At 48.4% G+C, this 20,000-nt stretch overlaps 1 protein-coding gene across 1 annotated transcript in view; it reads right to left on the bottom strand.

Moving 5' to 3' along the window:
• LOC308282129 (protein sidekick-1-like) overlaps nucleotides 1-20,000 on the bottom strand; it is a gene marked incomplete at both ends in the record, with an annotated part of 370,021 nt that overhangs the window by 53,419 nt on the left and 296,602 nt on the right. Inside the window, 3 exons of the mRNA XM_080722473.1 lie at nucleotides 3,372-3,487; nucleotides 5,620-5,801; nucleotides 14,484-14,624. Of these exons, the coding sequence (XP_080578599.1) occupies nucleotides 3,372-3,487; nucleotides 5,620-5,801; nucleotides 14,484-14,624 (439 nt within the window). The remainder of the gene's footprint in view (nucleotides 1-3,371; nucleotides 3,488-5,619; nucleotides 5,802-14,483; nucleotides 14,625-20,000) is intronic.

The raw sequence follows: 20,000 nt of genomic DNA, 5'->3' as shown, positions 1-20,000 counted from the left end.
TTTAAAATAGTGGAAATAGCTGATCTACAAGCACACAACGCCTCGCGGTGCGAGGCGTTGTGTGCTTGTAGATCAGCTATTTCCACAAATGTTAATGCGACAGTCTTGTATGATGAAGCAGGGCTTTACGAAAACAACATCCACATTTGAAACTTGGATACAAGGTTTCTGCCCAACAGTGACAATAGGATGCTGTGTGTGGGGCTCACTCCCACAAAGTGTGCTTGTAGATCTGCAATTTTCACTAGTTTTAATGCGACAGTCTTGCATGAGGAAGCAGTGCTTTACGAAAACAACATATAAATGTAAAACCTGTATACAAGGTTTCTGCCCGACAGTGACAATAGGATGCTGTATGTGGGGCTCACGCCCACAGAGGCGGCATGCTTGCCACAATTTGCGGCAAAACAAACACCTAGCGGTGCCTCGCAGCTTTAATACACTGTGCAAGTTCATTATTCTGATTCAATAAGGCCGGCTGTAGGCTATTAACCAAAACCAAAAAGTCATTATTTTAGACAGCCTTTTCTCAAACTTGATTTGCGCTATAGGCTAGTACGTAGGCATTTGATAAATCTTTTCGAATTAGGCTGCCACCCAAGGACCCCGGCGTCATAAATGTTTCATATCGCCGAGAAGAAAAATCACCTTACAGCATTGTCAAAACAATGCTCACTTGTTTGTTTCTCCAACGAGATTCTCTGCATTTGAGCATAGGCAACTTGTTGAAGAGAAGTCCAGCAAACGAATAGTCATGCTACTTATCATAACATTATCATATCATAAATGAATGCCGATGGCTCATTATTTGTTCAAAGAAAACAAAGAAAGTATTCAGAGAAAAGACAAATATGCAGGAGACTACAGGTCAAAATAGAAAAACAACACGACTCCCCTAATGGAAGATCCATCTGCCTATTGTTGTTCTTAATTCATATTCAGCACCAAGTCGGTTCGCTTTGCATTATTGCTTTAGCCCCCTAAAAACAACTCATTGAAAACCATGCACTCACATATTCATAACGTGAGCGATAAGCCATGGGCAACACTGTGAAGTCGTTTCCATACTGTTCAATCTCCCCCGTGATGATAACAGGTTAGAACTTGAACTTTCCATCAGAGTTCAGAAGAGCATTGGCGATATAGGCTTTAAAAAGCAGTGCATGTTGACATGTCTTCTGCATATTTGCCTGACATTTGGGAGATGATGCCAGGGATGTACTTGGGAGTACTAGAATATCCTACTTTGTGTTAGTGAGTAAGTTTCACCTCTGGTCATTGTAATGCTAGTCACTTGGTTCTTCAGTGGGTTATCTTTCTTTATATTTGCAAGTACAGTAAATAACTGCACATTTAAAATTACAGTATGTCATTACACTACTGTACATTTAGAGCTATGGCTGATGTAGAAATATAGACAAAGCTTTGTTAATTTACCATACAGGGAAAGGCCAAATTAAAGCTCTCTGGTATGTAAACAGATTTGTCGCCATTTGCAAGGAGCCAAACTCGTTCAGGGACGAGTTATGGCCACTAGGTGTCCCCCTGCCACAGGAAGTTATATCGTTCACAGACGAGGCAACAAACAGTTAACTTTTTGAGCCTGCAGCTGCCCTTTGAATGACCTGAGTGCATTACGTCACCCAGTCAGTGCAGGCAGCCCCTCTGGGCAAGACATCACGGAAGGACTTAACATTGCTTTCGATTCTACTTTGAAACATAAGAACGGCTTTATCTAAGAATGACATGAAAACAGCCCCATGGAAGCAGAGAGCTGATTGTTTTCACGGCGACACTTTACCGCGATTTTACCGCGATTTTTGGATTTTAGTTTCGCGAGCGTTTGTAAACAAATGGATTATCCTCCTCAATCTTCTCTGGACACGCACGTGCACACGCACAAAGCTTGCGAGGCACGTCAAAACAAAGCGTAAGTCAATGGTGGCAGCAGCAACAGCTATAAATGTTATAAACCTTAGCAGCCCATGTGTTAATAGTGCTGTTTATTTACACATTACATTATGCCAAGTGCCAAATGGTGTGAGGACACACATTTTCTCACGGTTAAATACGCATGTGGAGGCATGTGGAACCTAGCCAGGCCTGTGTATCTTCAACAAACAACATCAACAACAACATGAATAATGGTTATGGAAAGTTTAAATAAATATTGATGCGATGGGGATGGAGATTTGTGGGACATTTGCATTGGCCTTAATTGCATTTGAAGCGTTGAGGCTTTTAATAGTTCCGCCCGGGAACCTGAATCTGTGAGCTCATTATTTATTTGCTCTGGCAGATCAGACAGATGTCCAGTCAACCTGGCTTAAGTGGTGGGGCCAATCACAGTCAACAGATGCTTTCCCGGCTTAATGGACCAGAGTTACTGCATTGCCGATTTCCAGCCACAATGTTTTCGGAAGCATATTTTAGTGTACAGTTTAGCTGTAACAGGTGGTCACAGAGGGGCCGGTGAGGGTAGAAGTCGGATAAAACTTTATTATGCCTCTGAAGTTTTTCGGCTATTCAAATGTCAGCAACTGTAACGGCGTTACCGAACTGGAAAAAGTAACTAGTTACGTTACTAGTTACCGTAAATTAAAGGTAGTAAGTCAGTCAGCGTCGATTCAGAATAGATCGGCGGGATCGAAGAGATCATATCAAGTTCCTCGGCGCAGTCCTTCTGTGCTTTCCTCACTGCATTGAGGAGTACAACACTGAGCTATATTATTCACTGTATTGTATGTAATCACTGATCTGTGGGGGGATGAGATGAGGCTTTGCTTCATATCCTCTCTATATAATATTATATCTACTGGCCTCTACCCAGCACAACATGCACACGCACATGCACATGCACACACGCACGCGCACGCGCACACGCACACGCACACGCACACACACACACACACACGTCAAGGCCATCTGGCCAGTGATGTATATCGGACCAATTACCCATATATGGAGACCCCTGGTACCCACATACGGAGATCATTCGTTATGTGAAAGTCCTATGACGTCTATGGCATCTGTCATCATACATACAATCCCTTTTTTTGCCTATATATGGAGATCCCTGTCTGTAGATCCAGCCTCACAGATATGGGCTGTCTTGGCCATACTGTATATGGATTCTGTTAGTGTGGTATTTGGCCGATGCGGCCTCCATATATGGGCATCCACATATGAAGTCCTGTTAGATATGGGCTTTGAGCTCCATATATGCCGGGTATACATAATATTTTGAGATGCAGGGTCCGTGGCCAAATACATATAATTTTGGGGGTGCTTGACTGCTTGAAAAGATTTGAGCACCACTGATACAGAAACATGCGTTTTTTTTTTCTTCCGAAAAGGTCTTTTAAACCTACCTTGTATCCCTGGTTGATGCCGTTGATGAACTGCTGAGGAGGAGGGTTCCATGTGAAGCGGATGGTGGTGGAGTTGATCGCTACAACCTCCACCTTCTGGGGGGGCGCTGTTGGGACTACACACACACAGAATTTAAATTTTAGACATTGCCAGCATAGTGCGCAAGTACAATCAGGGACAGCATTCTTGGTGACGTCACCAACAACAAGTGCAACCTGATTAGAATAACAAGGCGCGCTCTGCTCGCGCGCAACTAGGCCATACACGAACACAAGTGCACAAGGCGCAAGTTGGCACCTCGACAGAGTGCAGTCTAGTTCTCTTTAATGTCTCTCTCTCTCTCTCTGTGTGTGTGTGTGTGTGTGTGTGTGTGTGTGTGTGTGTGTGTGTGTGTGTGTGTGTGTGTGTGTGTGTGTGTGTGTGTGTGTGTATTCTATGGTGATTATAGACTAAAGGGGTTTATGCTGATGCTGGCGAGGCAATGAGCAATAACGCATTGCGGCATTATGGGAATGCCCTTTACCTCTTCTACTCGAGTCAAAGAGGGCACACACTTGTGCGTGCACCTGCACACAGTTTGCGAAAACGTGTACAGAAAGTTGATGTAAAACGTAACTATTGACTTGTTGTTGAAATGTGCTACAGTATGCAGTATATCTTTCTTTCTGTGTGTAGTACATATGTGTACTGTACACACAGAAAGAAAGACTGTCAGACAGACAGACAGACAGACAGACAGACAGACAGACTAAATGTGTGATACAGATTTTCATAGATTCATAAACTTGTTTGACAGCATTGTCATCAGTCGGTTAGATTCGTGACTGTCAAACTGTGTGTGTGTGTGTGTGTGTGTGTGTGTGTGTGTGTGTGTGTGTGTGTGTGTGTGTGTGTGTGTGTGTGTGTGTGTGTGTGTGTGCGAGAGAGAGAGAGAGAGAGAAAAGGTGAGAAAGAGGATGGGAGAACAGAAATCTTATCCCAGACTAACACAGTTTATCCTTATCTTCACAGGATAGAGAAGAGAAGAGAAGAGAAGAGAAGAGAATGTCAGATTCATTGCAGCCTCTGTCATTAAACCACATTAGAATAATTAACTAGCCCAACTCCCTTTTCCATGTCCATAAACCTGTCACAAAGTCTTGTAATAACGAGTGTGTGAGTTTTGTGAGAGCGTGTGTGCGTGTGTGTGTGTGTGTGTGTGTGTGTGTGTGTGTGTGTGTGTGTGTGTGTGTGTGTGTGTGTGTGTGTGTGTGTGTGTGTGTGTGTGTGTGTGTGTGTGTGTGTGTGTGTGTGTGTAATGACGATTGAATGTGAGTGCAGCTGAGATCATCTTTGATAATAACAATAATAATATAGTATCAGAGTAAATGTTGGCAAAGTAACAGGATGTTTAAACAAGACTGATCCCAGATTGAATTGTAATCAGCCCCCCCCCCCCCTGTAAAATTATTTCCATCCATCCAATTATTCCATGGCAATCCAAGTAATTCGTTTTTTCAAGATATCTTGTTTGCGATCAAAGTGTTAGATGGTGGCTGCGCCTATTAGTGCAAAAAAAAAAGGACAAAATCACCAAATAGCTTGCAAGTCTTGGCCTTGGAGTGACAGACACGCTAGTAGGATTAAAAACCAGTGTGCTATATGTACCGTACATGAACAGCCTCTCACAAGGGGCTGCCTGTAACGCTAGATACTATTTTCGATTTTGTTTCATTCACATTATTGATTTGTGCATTTCATGCAGTCTGGAGTCAACTCGCTTGACTAATGTTAATGTTTGAAAATCGGCATGTTTAGCTGTAAAGATGATGTACAGCAAGGTTGTTTTTTTTCTAACATGTTAGCTTTCATTGCCCTCTTGGCCCCAAACTGTGGAATAAACTCCCTGTTGCACTTAGAACAACAGACTTGCTTCCGCCGTGGCCTGAAGACTCAGACTCCATCTAAACCCATAGCACTTACCGTAGCATTTGCCTACCCCCCAATGACCATGAATGAAAGCCAGATAGCATTTTTTAGGTTCTAAATATAGCGCTTTTACTGACTAGTTGCTCAGTCTACATATGTTATTTTTGTCTAGATTGATATTTCTATGCATTTGATGTATTGACGTTGATGTATTGATGTATTACCTTGCTTATTGTATTGATGTTTTACCTTGCTTAGTGTACGTCGCTCTGGATTAAGAGCGCCTGCTAAATGCCTAAATTGTAAATTGCTCTTCCTCGTGTATGAGGGGGCACCCACCTCCTTGCAGAGTGTACTCTGTAACAGGAATGCTGTAGACCCCCAAACCAGCTCCGGTGTAGGCAGCCACCTGGATCTGGTACTGGGTCCAAATGATCAGGTCCGTCAGCAGGCAGTAGTTGGTCTCTGGACTGCTTATGTTCTTCTCCTGGTAGTCCCCCGGCAGGCCCGCCAGACGGTACCTGCACGCACACGCACACACACACACACACACACACACACACACACACACACACACACACACACAGACAAAGCTGTTTAATCAAATCACCAGCCTGTATTTCAGTTCTACTGCTTGCTGTGGACTCGGCAAGGGGGATTTGATTGATCTGACCTGTCATTTGCTATTTTTGCCTCCCTTCAAACATGGTTAAACGTGGTGTTTATTGTCATACCTCCAGACAAGGTCCCCCATTGGGATATCAGCGCCATCTGGCGCTGCAACAGAGTAAAACTCATAAGCTCCCGTACGAGAAATATCATTTGTCGGTAGGGCTGTCAATCACAAACGAGGGCACCGCCCCCGAGTGTATATAAGCCCTGCGGGCTATCATAACTTCCTCTTCCGCACCTCTGCTTACCTGCAACTAGTGTCGCGAACTCAGCCATATAAGTATAATTTTCTTTAAAGTTTAGCCTAAGCGTTGACTAGGAAAGTCGGCCACTGGCCTTTAGAGATTATTCTCCTGTACGTTCTAATTCTATTCTTCCTAAACAGTTCGGTCTCTTTCTTCACTTTCGCTTTGAGTCTTTACTTCTTCTCTGTACGTTCTGCCACGTGTCTCCCTGCCTTAGCTTAGCTTCGCTTAGCTTCGGTTAGCTCACGATGGCAGCTCGTCGACCTACAGTTAGCAGCCTGCTAGCTAGGGTACCGAAGAAGTGCGGCCTTCCCAGCTGCAAAGGCCTCATCGCCAATGAAGATACACATCTGTTCTGCATTGTCTGCATGGGGGTAGGACACGCCTTGGCCTCTCTGTCCCCTCCGGCCCCGGCCACGGGGGTGAACTGTGCTGAATGCCTCCAGTACGATGTTCCAGCCCTCGAGGCACGATGCGAGATCGCTGCCGCAGGCTACGGCCTTCACACCACGGTCTCCGCCGGAACCCTCCCAGACACCTCTCCTCGTGTGCCGGACAGCGCTGAACGCCACAGCGCTGCTTCTCGCCACGTGGTTAGGCCTCCAGCGGCCTCGCCCTCTGCTAGCTTCGGTAGCCCCGTTGCTAGCGGGTCTGCGGCCCCTGTTTCACGTTGTTTCTCCGCCAGCTACAACGTGGATCGTCCCCCCCAAGGAATTCCACCCTCTAGTCGTCGGGGACATTCCTCTCTCCTTCTCCGTCCCCCAGCTACGGGCTATGCGGCCACCTAGCCCCGTCTCCTGGCATGCTAGCGACGGAGACGAACCGGAGCTAGAGGACTACGACATGGAGGAGGTGGACACGGAGGGTGAGTACTCGGAGGAGGACGAGTCCTCTTTCCCCTCCGGACAGGGCAGAGGCGCGGCCAGGGTGGTTCCTCATGCCGAGGCTTCCATCTCCGCCGCGTCCTCCCAAGCCCCTTCTGCCTCTCTCCCCCCTTCCATGCCGGCTGGGGCGAGAGGGGCAGCGGCGCAAGACCCAGACTCCATCCCCATGGACGAGCTCTCGGTGCTGGAACGCGCCGCCATCCGGTGTGGTCTGGAGCTGCCACTCGGAGATGCGCCACTCGGACCACGGGCTAGGATTCCTCTCCTGGGCCAGGATTTGGAGTCCTCTCCCCCGCGTCGGATGGAAAAGCTACCACTAGTCCCAGGCTTTGCAGAGGCCCTGCATTCAACCTGGACTACACACAAGGACCCCCCCAAGCTCCCCTTCCTGGTCGATTACCGCGACTCAGAGAAGGCGGGAATCCCCTTGTGCCCTCCCATGGACAAGCTGATGGCCCAGTCCCTGATAGGGAGCATCAAGCCCAACCATGAGCGGACCGGTCCTGGAGGCCGGCCTCCCCTCAATCTGGCCGTGGGTAAGAAGCCTCCTGGGTTTGCCATCCCCTTTGACGACAAGCAGTCTTCAAGGGTGAGGAACTCTTACAGATCGTCCGCGCTGGCAGCCAGGACGATGAACGCCACCCAGCTGCTGCTTTCCTCCACCAGGCGCCTCCTCAGCGAGATGCGGGAGGTGCCTGACGTGCTGGTGGAGGAAATGGACAAGTCGCTGCGCATGCTGATGGACTTGAATGTCCACGCGATCGAGTGGCTTGGACATGGCATGGATTATTGCATCCAGGCGGAACGTGCCAGGTGGCTAGACAAGGTACAGTGTCCTGGCAGTTCTGGAGAGGAGACCGGGAAGATCCTGCAAGACCTTCCCGGCCACCCTACCTTCCTCATGGGCGGTGGACTGGAGCTTCTCCGCCAGGAGGTGGCGGATAAGAAGATCACTCTGGAGCTCCTGGGAGCCACGACGGACCCCCAGGTACCCAGAAAGGAAAAGAGACAGGGACGGAGCAAGGCCCCTGGTCAGGCTGACAGGGGGCGCTCTTCCTCCAAGCAGGGGAAACAGAACAATCCCCCTAGGACCCCCTCTTCTTCCTCCGCGGGACCCCCTCGCACTGCAGCGGGGGCTCAAGCCCGCTCTCAATCCCGCCACCCTCCCAGGCACGGGATACCGGCCAGCTCCCACAAAGCCCGTGGGAAGCCGCCGCGAAAGTGACACTGGACTCTGGCGGGGTCCCCCTGAAAATTCAGGGGACCCCCCCTTGCAAGCGCAGACGTTTGGACAATATGAACAATTTTTCTTATGCAAAGAAATCAATGTTTATTCCTCCTCTGTGCTCTCCTCCAGTGCCTGTAATAAAAAGTGTGTTGATGAAACAATGCCTGTTTATTTCAAACCCACCTGCTTTACTACAGACGACCCCATTTTGCATGAATTTAACCAGTGTAGAGAAGTCCAGGCTGGAATTTCTTTCCACTCAGATAATATCGCTTCCTCCAGTCATGCAGACAGGTTACAAGCAGAATATTTCTCTTTGCAAAATGTTCCCAGACAAGCTAATTCCTATTCACAGTGGTATAGTCTCTCTAGTGTGCAATACCCCTCTGTCTCCACCGAGCGGCACTGTTATGCCGACTCTAGTTCAGGACAGGAGCTTGGTCTTAGCGTCAGGGAAGAAGCCAACACATATCACCCAGGGTCGGCCTCGTCTTCCCGCAAGGAAGCATATAAAGGCCTTAGCACAGGTTATAAACGTAAATACAATTCCCCGAGCCGGGGATTATGTTACTTATGCGATGAACCCTGTCCCCCGGGCTCCACGTTGTGTGTCGCATGTATTATTAACAAGCGAGGCTTCTTGGAGGTCACGTGTTCGTCCCCCACCGGATACGGAAATAAGCGTACCGGAAACGGAAACGCTCTTTCCGCCGGTGACTCCGCGCCTTCCGGCCCGGAGGTCACGTGTTCGTTCCCCACCGGATACGGAAATAAGCGTACCGGAAACGGAAACGCTCTTTCCGCCGGTGACTCCGCGCCTTCCGGCTCGGCGTCTAGCGGATACGGATACGTGCCCGGATATGGAACCTTTCCCTCCCGGCCCAGTAGTTCCGCTCAGGCGGTACAACCCCAAGGCTTCTCCGTTGCTCAGCAACACGTTAGCACAGTGTGCAGAGCAATGGAAACGTTGCAATCCGAATCACTGGGTGTTTCGGACGGTGACGCGGGGTTACAGACTACAGTTCGCGAAAAAACCCTCCCTATCCAGCAAGGTTATTTATACTCGAGCCCGCGGCTTGAAGGCCGATGCCTTGAGGGAGGAGATAAGCTCACTATTGCGCAAGGGCGCTATAGTGGAGTTATCACGCGACCAGAGCCGTTTAGGCTTCTGGAGCCGTTATTTTCTGGTTCAGAAAAAAGGAGGGGGGCTGCGTCCGATTATGGACTTACGTGCTCTGAACAAGCACTTGAAAAAGTTCAAATTCAGGATGTTGACGTCAGAGTCACTGATGAAATCAGTGAGACAGGGGGATTTCCACTGTTCAGTGGACCTGAAGGACGCTTATCAGCACATCCTCATTTATCCCCCACACAGGAAGTTCCTGCGGTTCGCCTTCGAGGGGCGCCTGTACGAGTACACGGTCCTCCCTTTCGGTCTTTCTCTGAGCCCTCGGGTTTTCGTGAAAGTGACCGAGGCAGCCATTGCTCCACTGAGGCATCAGGGAGTCAGGCTGGCGAACTACATAGACGATTGGATGATTTCCGCCGCCTCCTGCTCAGAAGCGGCGCGCCATACCAATCTGGTGTTGTCACACCTGAAGGCCTTGGGTTTCAACGTCAACTTTGGCAAAAGTATGTTGTTACCCTCCCAGCAGATTTCCTTTATAGGAATATCTCTGGACTCGGCCACCATGTCCGCTCGCCTCTCCCCGGAGAGGGTGGACAGGTTTCTGGCTTGTCTGGGCTCCTTCCGACTGAACCAGGTGGTCAGGTACAAGGAGTGCATGAAGTTGACTGGGCTGATGGCTTCAGCAGTGCAACTTCTGCGTCTGGGCAGGTTTCATATGAGACCTTTCCAGCGGTGGTCACTGGCGCTCAGGATTCCTTCCCTGCAAGGGTACAGGAAGGTGTCAGTCAGCCAGGTCTGCATGGACGCTCTGGTCCCATGGAGGGGGGTCTCCATGGGCGAAGTGGTGTCACGCAAGGTGGTCACCACAGACGCCAGCCGCTCGGGGTGGGGCGCCACCCACGAGGGGCGCTCAGCCAGGGGTCTTTGGACCCAGGCCATGTTGGAGTACCACATCAACTATCTGGAATTAATGGCGATCTACTTGGCGCTCAAGCATTTCGAACCATTTCTCCGGGGTTGCCATGTCCTGGTCAGGACGGACAACACGGCGGCCCTGTATTATCTCAACAAACAGGGCGGCCTCTCCTCGCGGACGCTGGATCAGCTGGCGCGCGAGATGACCCTCTGGTGCTTGCCTCGGTTGAGGTCCATCAGAGCCTCCCATGTCCCGGGCCTTCAGAACGGCGGCGCCGATCTGTTGTCCAGGGGGGAGCCTCGTTACGAGGATTGGTCTCTCCACCCTGCGGTGGTGAGGCAGATTTTCTCCAGGTTCGGTCGACCGCGAGTCGATCTCTTTGCCTCCCAGGAGAACGCGAAGTGCCCCCTTTACTTTTCAGTGAGGGGACCTTCTCCTCTGGGGATGGACGCGTTTGCTTACGAATGGCCACAAGGTCTTCTCTACGCGTTTCCACCCCTGGAACTGATTCTTCCCACTCTGGAGAGGATCAGATGTTCCAACCAGGAGGTTCTTCTGGTGACACCATCCAGGGGAGTGTGGAGGTCTCTGATCACCCCACTGCTCTCTCAACCCCCTTGGCGGCTTCCCTTGCTCAGGGATCTGCTGCGCCAGGCAGGGGACGAGATCTTCCATCCAGACCCACGGGGCCTAGACCTGTGGGTTTGGCCCGTGAGAGGGAGAACCTGCTTGCAGCAGGCTTCTCACCGATGGTTGTAGCCACTATTCAGAGTGCTAGAGCCCCCTCTACTAGGGCTGTGTATGATGGAAGATGGAATGCCTTTTTGGACTGGTGTGAGCTACAGGAGCCACCTGTGGTGGCTCATATAGCTTCGGCCCAGAAGGTGTTAGATTTCCTGCAGGACCGCCTGGACCTTGGTCTGGCGTTCTCTACACTGAGGGGTTACTTAGCGGCTATTGATGCCTGCCACCTGGGGGTGGCAGGCAAAGGCCTTTCTAAGATCCCTGAGGTGGTCCAGTTCATGCATGGTGTGGACCATTTGAGACCTGTGACCAGAGCCTTGTTTCCTGCTTGGGATCTACAAGTGGTTCTTGTGGGCCTTTGCAAGGCACCTTTTGAACCGATTGGGAGGACCTCTTTGAAACATTTAAGTTTCAAAACAGCTCTTTTGCTTGCCTTGTCTACGGCTAAGCGTGTGAGCGACCTTCATGCGCTCTCTGTGAGCCCTGATTGTATGAGGTTTCTCAATAATGACTCCAAGGTTCTTCTTAAACCTCATTTGAGTTTTATTCCTAAGAACCGAGTGGTCCCGAAGGAACCTGTTGTTTTGACGGCTTTCCATCCTCCTCCGTTTGCATCAGAGGAGGATAGGCGTCTTCATTGTCTTTGTCCAGTTAGGGCCCTGAAGGCCTACTGTGATAGGACGGTGGACAGCAGGTCTACTTCTCAGCTTTTCGTGGTCATGAATGCCCGTCAACGGAAAGCGGTGTCCAAACCCACTCTGTCGAGATGGCTTGTGGATGCTATTAGGTTGGCTTACACCCGGTCTGGGTCTGAAGTGCCGGAAGCACTTAAGGCCCACAGTACTAGGGGTGTGTCTACCTCTTGGGCTTTGTCCAAAGGTGTCTCCATTGAGGAGATTTGTGCAGCGGCGAATTGGTCTTCGCCGTCCACCTTTGCGACCTACTATCACCTGGACGTTGCGCCTTCTGCGATGGCGCATACGGTTCTGGGTGCTGCTGCCCTTCCTACTATGTAGTGGGGCGGCTCTCTCCCCTTCCTGAGATAGCATGTTGCTGTCTCTAGAATACGTGGGGGGACCCTGAGTTTTTCCCTTATATTATTGCAATTTTATAAGGTGGACCTGTGTCTGCCCTTAGTGCATAAGGCAGGCCTCGGTCTGTCAGGGTCTTTTTCTGTCTGAACACGCCCAGGCCCTGTGGGTCTGGGTTGGATCAGTCCTGAAAGGGGTCACGTCGGTTGACAGGACCTCCTTTCCGGGTGTGGTCGGTGTGCACGACAGTCTTGTCGGTTCATGACTTCTCGGGGAGTATATGAGTCCCAATGGGGGACCTTGTCTGGAGGTATGACAATAAACGTATAGGTTCCGAACGGAACCATGTTTATTTAATACCGGAGGACAAGGTCCCCCAGAATAAAGCCCCTCGGTTCGCTAGTTGCGGGCGCAGAGGTGCGGCTTTAGAGGAAGTTATGATAGCCCGCAGGGCTTATATACACTCGGGGGCGGTGCCCTCGTTTGTGATTGACAGCCCTACCGACAAATGATATTTCTCGTACGGGAGCTTATGAGTTTTACTCTGTTGCAGCGCCAGATGGCGCTGATATCCCAATGGGGGACCTTGTCCTCCGGTATTAAATAAACATGGTTCCGTTCGGAACCTATACGTTTTGTGAAATAGTGAAGTTTCAAATTGCCACTCCTCACCACCAGTAGCTACTGTCTCTTGGCATATTAGACGCATCGCTCTGGTGCTCACATAGAACGGGGGATGAATGCCTATTTTTCAGTCCATTCCACTTTGAATTGTCGATTTTTCACTGTCAACGTTTCTTTTTACTGGCCATCCTGATTCACGTTGTAAACTGTAGGCTTCTACGGTAGCTAACTGCTGGCAAAACTAAACCAGCGAACTGCTGCCGAACTGAAAGCAGCAGCGTAGCGTTGTCATCTCTCCGTCTGAGCTTCCAGCGAACCTCCATCATTGTTATGGAGATGACAACCCAGGCTGCAGGTGTTTGCGAAAAACCAAATGGCAGACAGAAGAGCAGTCGTACATTCGGAAGACTGTGTGTCCAATGGAGATGATGATGGAGACTTTGTATTAATTGTTCCATGGTAACATCTCGCAGATAACACAAATAACAAGTTATAACAAGTATAATTTATTTGAGACAGTTGTGGCTTGCTCAAATCCAGACCAAACTCCGGACTTTTAAGTGTCTCCGCTGTCCGCTCTATACTTAGAACAAGGATTTCCACCCGCATTTTCCGCTGTTCAAACAGATTAGTATTGCACTGTCAACAACTTTGTGCAGTAGGCGTTTGCTGAATTTCCAGCATCTCCGCGAGGTCGCGGCGGGTTCAGACCTTCAAAATAATGACATAATATAGCTGTCTGCTCCAAAGCGTCGATGGAGGATGTAATAACACTTACTGTAGATATCACACATAATCTGAGGGAGCCGAAAGGAATAATAGGTAATAACTTGTGCACGCACTCGCATGCACGCACGCACACAGTACGCAGCGCCCAAAGGCTGACAAAATCATTGTCTGTCTGTGTAGTGGAGACAAGATCTCTTTCTCTCTCTCTCCACCTCACCTGACACACTCAGTGGTGTCTCACCAAATTCTGGGCCCTGGCTACAATGATTCACTGCGGGGCCCCTGCACAATTATTTTGTGCTTTAACTATTGAAAAATAGCAGATATACAAGCTCACAGTGCCGCACTGCGAGCTGGTAGATCTACTATTTCTGAAAAATCTTGAAAATTTCAAATCCTTCTAAGGTTTTTTTTATGTGTCAGTGGTGCTCAAACATTTCCATGTGAAGGACCCCAAAATGATATGTATTTGGCCACGGATCCCCATCTCAAAATATTTAGTTCCCAGAAGCAAAATTGTAGTTACAAATGTTCGCTTTAAAAAATACATATATTCAAAGATTTGCACACATTTTCACGACTTTTCAAAAATAGCAGATCTACAAGCTCGCAGCGCGGCGCGTGGTGCCGCGCTGTGAGCTTGTAGATCTGCTATTTTTCATTAGCTAAAGTATAAAATAATGAAGGCCCCTCCACCTTGGGCCCTGGTAACTCAGTCCCACAATTCCACCCCTTGTGATGCCCCTGACACACGACACTTTTACTGGGGGAGAAGGGGGGTCTGCTGGCTGATGCAATGAAGGTGAGGCGGGGGGAGGGGGACGTAAAGAGGAGAGGAAAGGGCTTATGTTTTGGTCAGATCATTTAGTGTCTGTGTGCGTGTGCGTGTGTGTGTGTGTGTGTGTGTGTGTGTGTGTGTGTGTGTGTGTGTGTGTGCGTGCGTGCGTGCGTGCGTGCGTGCGTGCGTGCGTGCGTGCGTGCGTGCGTGCGTGTGTGTGTACCTGAGCACGTATCCCCGCAGCACCCCGTTGAGCTGCGGTTCAGGGGGGGGTTGCCACTGGACCATGATGGATTGGTTCGTTCGCCCACTGGCTACGATGTTCTTGGGAGGAGAGCTGGGCGCTTCCTCCCTCAGCATCAGTCTGACACGTTCAACATATCAGACACACAGAAAGAAGAAAGAAAAAACATCATTAGTCAATCTAGAACAGGGGGTCCGGGACCCCTAGGGGGTCCTTAGAGTTACTACAGGGGGTCCTCCTCTTTGTGTGATAGAAACTTTTTTCTCCTTTTTTATTTTAACCACTTGAACCCTAGCGTCCGTATTCTGAGAACTTAAGCCAAAAATAGCAGATCTACAAGTTCACAACGCCTCGCAGCTATTTTCTAGATCAGCTATTTTCAAGCAAAGAGGTTTGGTGTAGAGGGGAAAAAGAGCTGACAAAGTACAGAGTGAAAGGTCAAGTTAATCAAGTATTGACGGTTCAAGTGGTTAAATATCTGAAAACACTGATGATGTTGTGTGTGCTGTCAGACAATTAAACTACATGGAATCTATGAACAGGTTGTGGGGGTCCCTGCTTCATCTCTCTCTCTCAACTAAGGGGTCCTTGGCCTGAAAATGTTGAAGAACCTTGACCTAGAATCCTTCAGTGGGATGTTACAGGGTGTTACTGGAGAAGCACTGTAGTGTCAGACATGTGACAGACACTTGCCGAGTGGGTGCCCTCACTGCCCTGATTCTATTCCGTGAGCGAAGCTCTCCCATTCAGCTCGAGTGTGGTTGCCCGGACACAAGTCGTGGGGTTTATGTGGCCGTCGGGTCGTGAGGAAATGGATATCTCACAGATATATCTGAGTCTGTCTGTGGCCCTTCAATGAAGACATAACTGAGCCATGGATTAACGTGGCCGGACAATTTTGTGGGCAGATCGTCGCGATGCACAATATGCTATTATATTTCAAAGGTACTTGAAAACGCTCGGATTTGCTGCCAAGGCCGCAACAGGCGATGTTTTAACTGTGGAATTTGAAGAGCTACGAAAGACGATCTGTTGAGCCGATGTCTCGATATACACAGGGTGAAAGTTGTAATGTGATTTGTAAACAGCAGGATTTATTTTGAAGTATACGTACTGGAAGTAGTAGTACATACTGGATATAGGTACCTGTATATTAATTAGAAGTAAGTGAAACTAACTATTGGGACGAAAATGAACAGGCAAAACACAAAAACAAAACAAAAACAAATGCTCAAAACAAATAATCGAATAATGTTGATGCTTGAGTGCCAAATCAACAAAAAATTGATAAAACAAAAAGAACAGTGCCCAGTTTAGGAAAACAGGGAGGAGAAATGTGCAAAAGATACTGTAAGAAAAGAATTACATTTAAAATTTGACCATGCAGGGTACACACGCACGCACGCACGCACGCACGCACACACGCACACACACACACACACACACACACACACACATACACCCCGAGAGCACTCTTCCATGTTACACCTTCGTTCTCCACTACATTTCAATCACGTTCGTTAACGCCTGCTTAACCTTTCGATATCATCGCATTTCTCTGTTTATCTTTTCTCTCGTGTTCATCCTGCTCACTCCAACAACCTCTCTCTCTCTCTCTCTGTTCTAAATCCCCCTCTCTCGCCCCGGCAGACAGACGACAGTGTGTGACGGCAGCAGATAGTTAAATCACTATTAGCAGAGGATGAGAGAGGCTCTCCACTTCTCATTTCCAGTGAGACGGTGTGATCCCTCGCTCTCCATCATGCCCTCCCCTCCTCTCCTCTCCTCTCCTCTCCTCTCCTCTCCTCTCCTCTCCTCTCCTCTCCTCTCCTCTCCACACATCTCTGACCCAATACGTCTCTTCTCTATCCCCAAACTGTTCCCTTTCTCAGTGTTTTCTGGCCTACATTTTTCATCCATCCTTCTCATCACTCTTAAAGCTCACACACACACACACTTCCCTCGGCTTAAAGGTGATACACCATGAAATTTAACTTTTCCTATTTTAAAACCTTTTTTTGGGGTCCCACTAGCACCTTCTATCCTCACAAAGTCCCATTTCTGACCGTTGTGTCTTTCTCTGGTTTTGAGAAGGTGAAAGTTAAAAGTATCCCACGGGTTCTCAAAACAGGCTGTTCAGATTTGCTGCCGATTGTGACGTCATCTGCCGATTGTGACGTCATCACAAAAAAAAAATCTAAAAAAAATTTTTTTCAAAAAGATTTTTTTTTTCAAAAAAAATATTTTTTTTTCAAAAGGATTTTGGGGGGGTGGCGCAGTTCAGGCCAAAGGTGGTACTGCAGCTGAAATGCTCTGAGAGCCATTCAAAAATGAGAGAGGCTCTCTATTCAGGAGTGGTAATTTAGCCTCAAACCTTTTGAAAAACGTTTTTGGGACATAAACAATATGACATAAATACTTTTTAAATGCATGGTGTATCACCTTTAAGACAGACGGTTACATCTGCTCTCTCTCTCTCTCGCTCCCTCGTTCTCTCTCTAGCCATCACACTACAGTATACTAGTAAGACACCTGAGGGTGACATGCGACCTCAGGGTGACATGCGACCTCGCCCTAAAGGGCGAGGTCACGCCAATTCTTGACCATCTGGCCAACCACAGCGTTTCTCTGACGATTCTAGTTGTTGTCATTCTGGTTCATGTTTTTGTGAGGGTATCAACCCTAGGAGACACGGGGAGAACATGCAAACTCCACACAGAAAGGACCTATCGCCCACACCCTAGATGGGGTTGGCGATAGGGCCTTTCTGTGTGGAGTTTGCCTAAACATGAAGATGTGGTACGGAATGACTCATATATGGGCATAAAAAGTCATGTGACATCACTTCCTGTACAGACAGTCAGACAGACAGCCATTGACTCCGGCCTAACAATGGCTACTGTCTATGATACAGTCAGTCTGGATTAATTCACAGGGACAGCAGTTCATCAATTTGCCATTTGAAAAATATAGAGATTTGTGCAAAGGTGTGACACCAACCATCTTGTGATAAATGTGAAGAAAATGGACTAGATGATGTTCCACCCTTAAGGCAGTGCGTGATCTCTCATTGAATCAGTGAGGTGGAGTCGCACTGCGCTTCTCATGTGAACACACAGACAGACACTCGCTCCACGAGTAAACGCGGGGCATTTCATGTGTGCTTGCTTATCAAATCATTGTTAACCACAATCCAACTCTTATCGTGGGCGTGAAACAAGCATGAACGTGGCAGTTTCACAGGAGTGTGCCCACAAGTACCTCCCTAACCTGCCTCTAATTGCTTCCCGTGTGAAAAGCCCTCAAGGCTGTCGGTGATCAAAAGGCCAAACATTCAAAGAAAAGATAATGCACATCCTCTGTTTCTTGATGCCGAGCCAAACTGTAAGAACAGAATCATGAAAAACAAAAGCGGGGGCTCCCCACTCACTTTTGAATGCTACAAGCTTTTATGTGCGACAAACAACACAGATACAATGTTTCAAACTCATTCAGTCTTTTTTCAAGTATAAACAAGAAAACAGGAAATGTCATCTTTATATAATAAAAAACGTAAACGTGTTGGAAAGCGCCTTTGGCCAAAAATATGTTGCAGTGCAGTCAGCGTGTAGGTGGTCTTTACACGGTTCAACAGGTTAGCTTCCTGCTTCCCCCTCATCCTCCTCCAGATTGACCAGTTTAACTCCAAATACAAAGCTAGCCTTCCTCACCAGCTTGTCATAGGATGTGTGGGGAGAAAAACACCTGCTCTCTCTCTCTCTCTCTCTCTCTCTCTCTCTCTCTCTCTCTCTCTCTCTCTCTCTCTCTCTCTCTCTCTCTCTCTCTCTCTCTCTCTCTCTCTCTCTCTCTCTCTCCATCTCTCCCTGAGCGATTCTCTATAAGCCGACTAAACATTAGCCTTGGTGCCGCTTTCTTTATGTGTGAGCGTATGTTTGTGTTAATGCTTGCAATAATGTATGCCTGTTCATTGCGCGTGTGTGTGTGTGTGTGTGTGTGTGTGTGTGTGTGTGTGTGTGTGTGTGTGTGTGTGTGTGTGTGTGTGTGTGTGTGTGTGTGTGTGTGTGTGTGTGTGTGCGCGCGCGTGTGGCAGCTGTTAGATGAGGCGTTGCGTGGGGGGATATATAGCACAGGCCAGTGGTTTTACAGCTGTGCTTTACTTCCATTAGGATAGGCACTGTCAGAGAGAACCAGGTGCTGCAGGCATGCACACACTCACGCACACACACACACACACACACACACACACACACACACACACACACACACACACACACACACGCGCGCGCACACGCACACGCGCACGCACGCACACACACACACACACACACACACACACACAGTCTAATGGTCCTGGCGTGAATGAGAGGACCATTAGCATACGTACGTCTGTAAGTAGAGTATATATAATACTCAACCACACCACTACCTTCGTCTTCCGCTGTAATTGATGATGTACATTAGAACACACGCAGCATTGAGCACAAGCACTCACTCTACTGTATGCTCATCTGGGAAGACAACACACACACACACACACACACACACACACACACACACACACACACAGACAATAACAGAAACTGCCTGTGAGTGTGAGTTAAAGCTGGCGAATTGCTCCAACTGTCAACCAGCCGAATCCAAGGGAATACTTTAGACTTTGGGTTCAGCACGAGGACATAAACACCTCCACGCAAACACAAACACAAGCACACAGCAGCCCACAAATATTTCTGAATATTATGTGTGACACACTTTTTTCAGTCCCCAGATATTTAGGAAAATAGGCCAAGTTTCTCTGAGGCAGGTGTGCGTCTGTGTGTGTGTGTGTGTGTGTGTGTGTGTGTGTGTGTGTGTGTGTGTGTGTGTGTGTGTGTGTGTGTGTGTGTGTGTGTGTGTGTGTTTATGTGTTTATGAGTTGGTATGTCACTGTGTCACCCTCTGTTGCTTTTAAAGACCACCAGACATAAAATGATATAAAGAAGAAGTGTCTGACTATAATGGCACGGTTAGACTTGAATTCCCTCAACAAACTTTCTACTTTACAAAGTTTTGGGGTTGGGTAGGGCGGTGTAACATTTCCTGTTTCTGACAAAACACTGTATTGTTGTCTTCGAGGAAAAGACGTGCTGAACATACAATGTCAGATACATCAATATTTATACCAGTGTAGCCCTGAAATATGACAGTCATCCACCTCAACCTGGTGTCGAGCAGTTTAGCCAATTTAAAAAATAAAGGGCTTACTGAAGGTTCACGGGTGTCAGAATATGGGCCGCTCAAGCAGAATTACCTGCATCTGCCGATCCCGCGATGTCTCGCGAAATATTAAAAGGTGTCCACGGTGCTGATCCCGCGATGTCTCGCGAAATATACTGTATATACACTAAAGCTGGCGCTGGTTACCTTCGGTCCGGTGAATAAGCCTGGCACGATTGGAGCCGCAGATTCATCATCATCATCGCGCATCCACGTGCACGCAATAGTGATCCCATCCCA

Source organism: Nannobrachium achirus (assembly GCF_963921795.1).
Source record: "Nannobrachium achirus genome assembly, chromosome: 3".
NCBI lineage: Eukaryota > Metazoa > Chordata > Actinopteri > Myctophiformes > Myctophidae > Nannobrachium > Nannobrachium achirus.
This window is presented reverse-complemented; position numbering and strand designations above follow the sequence as displayed.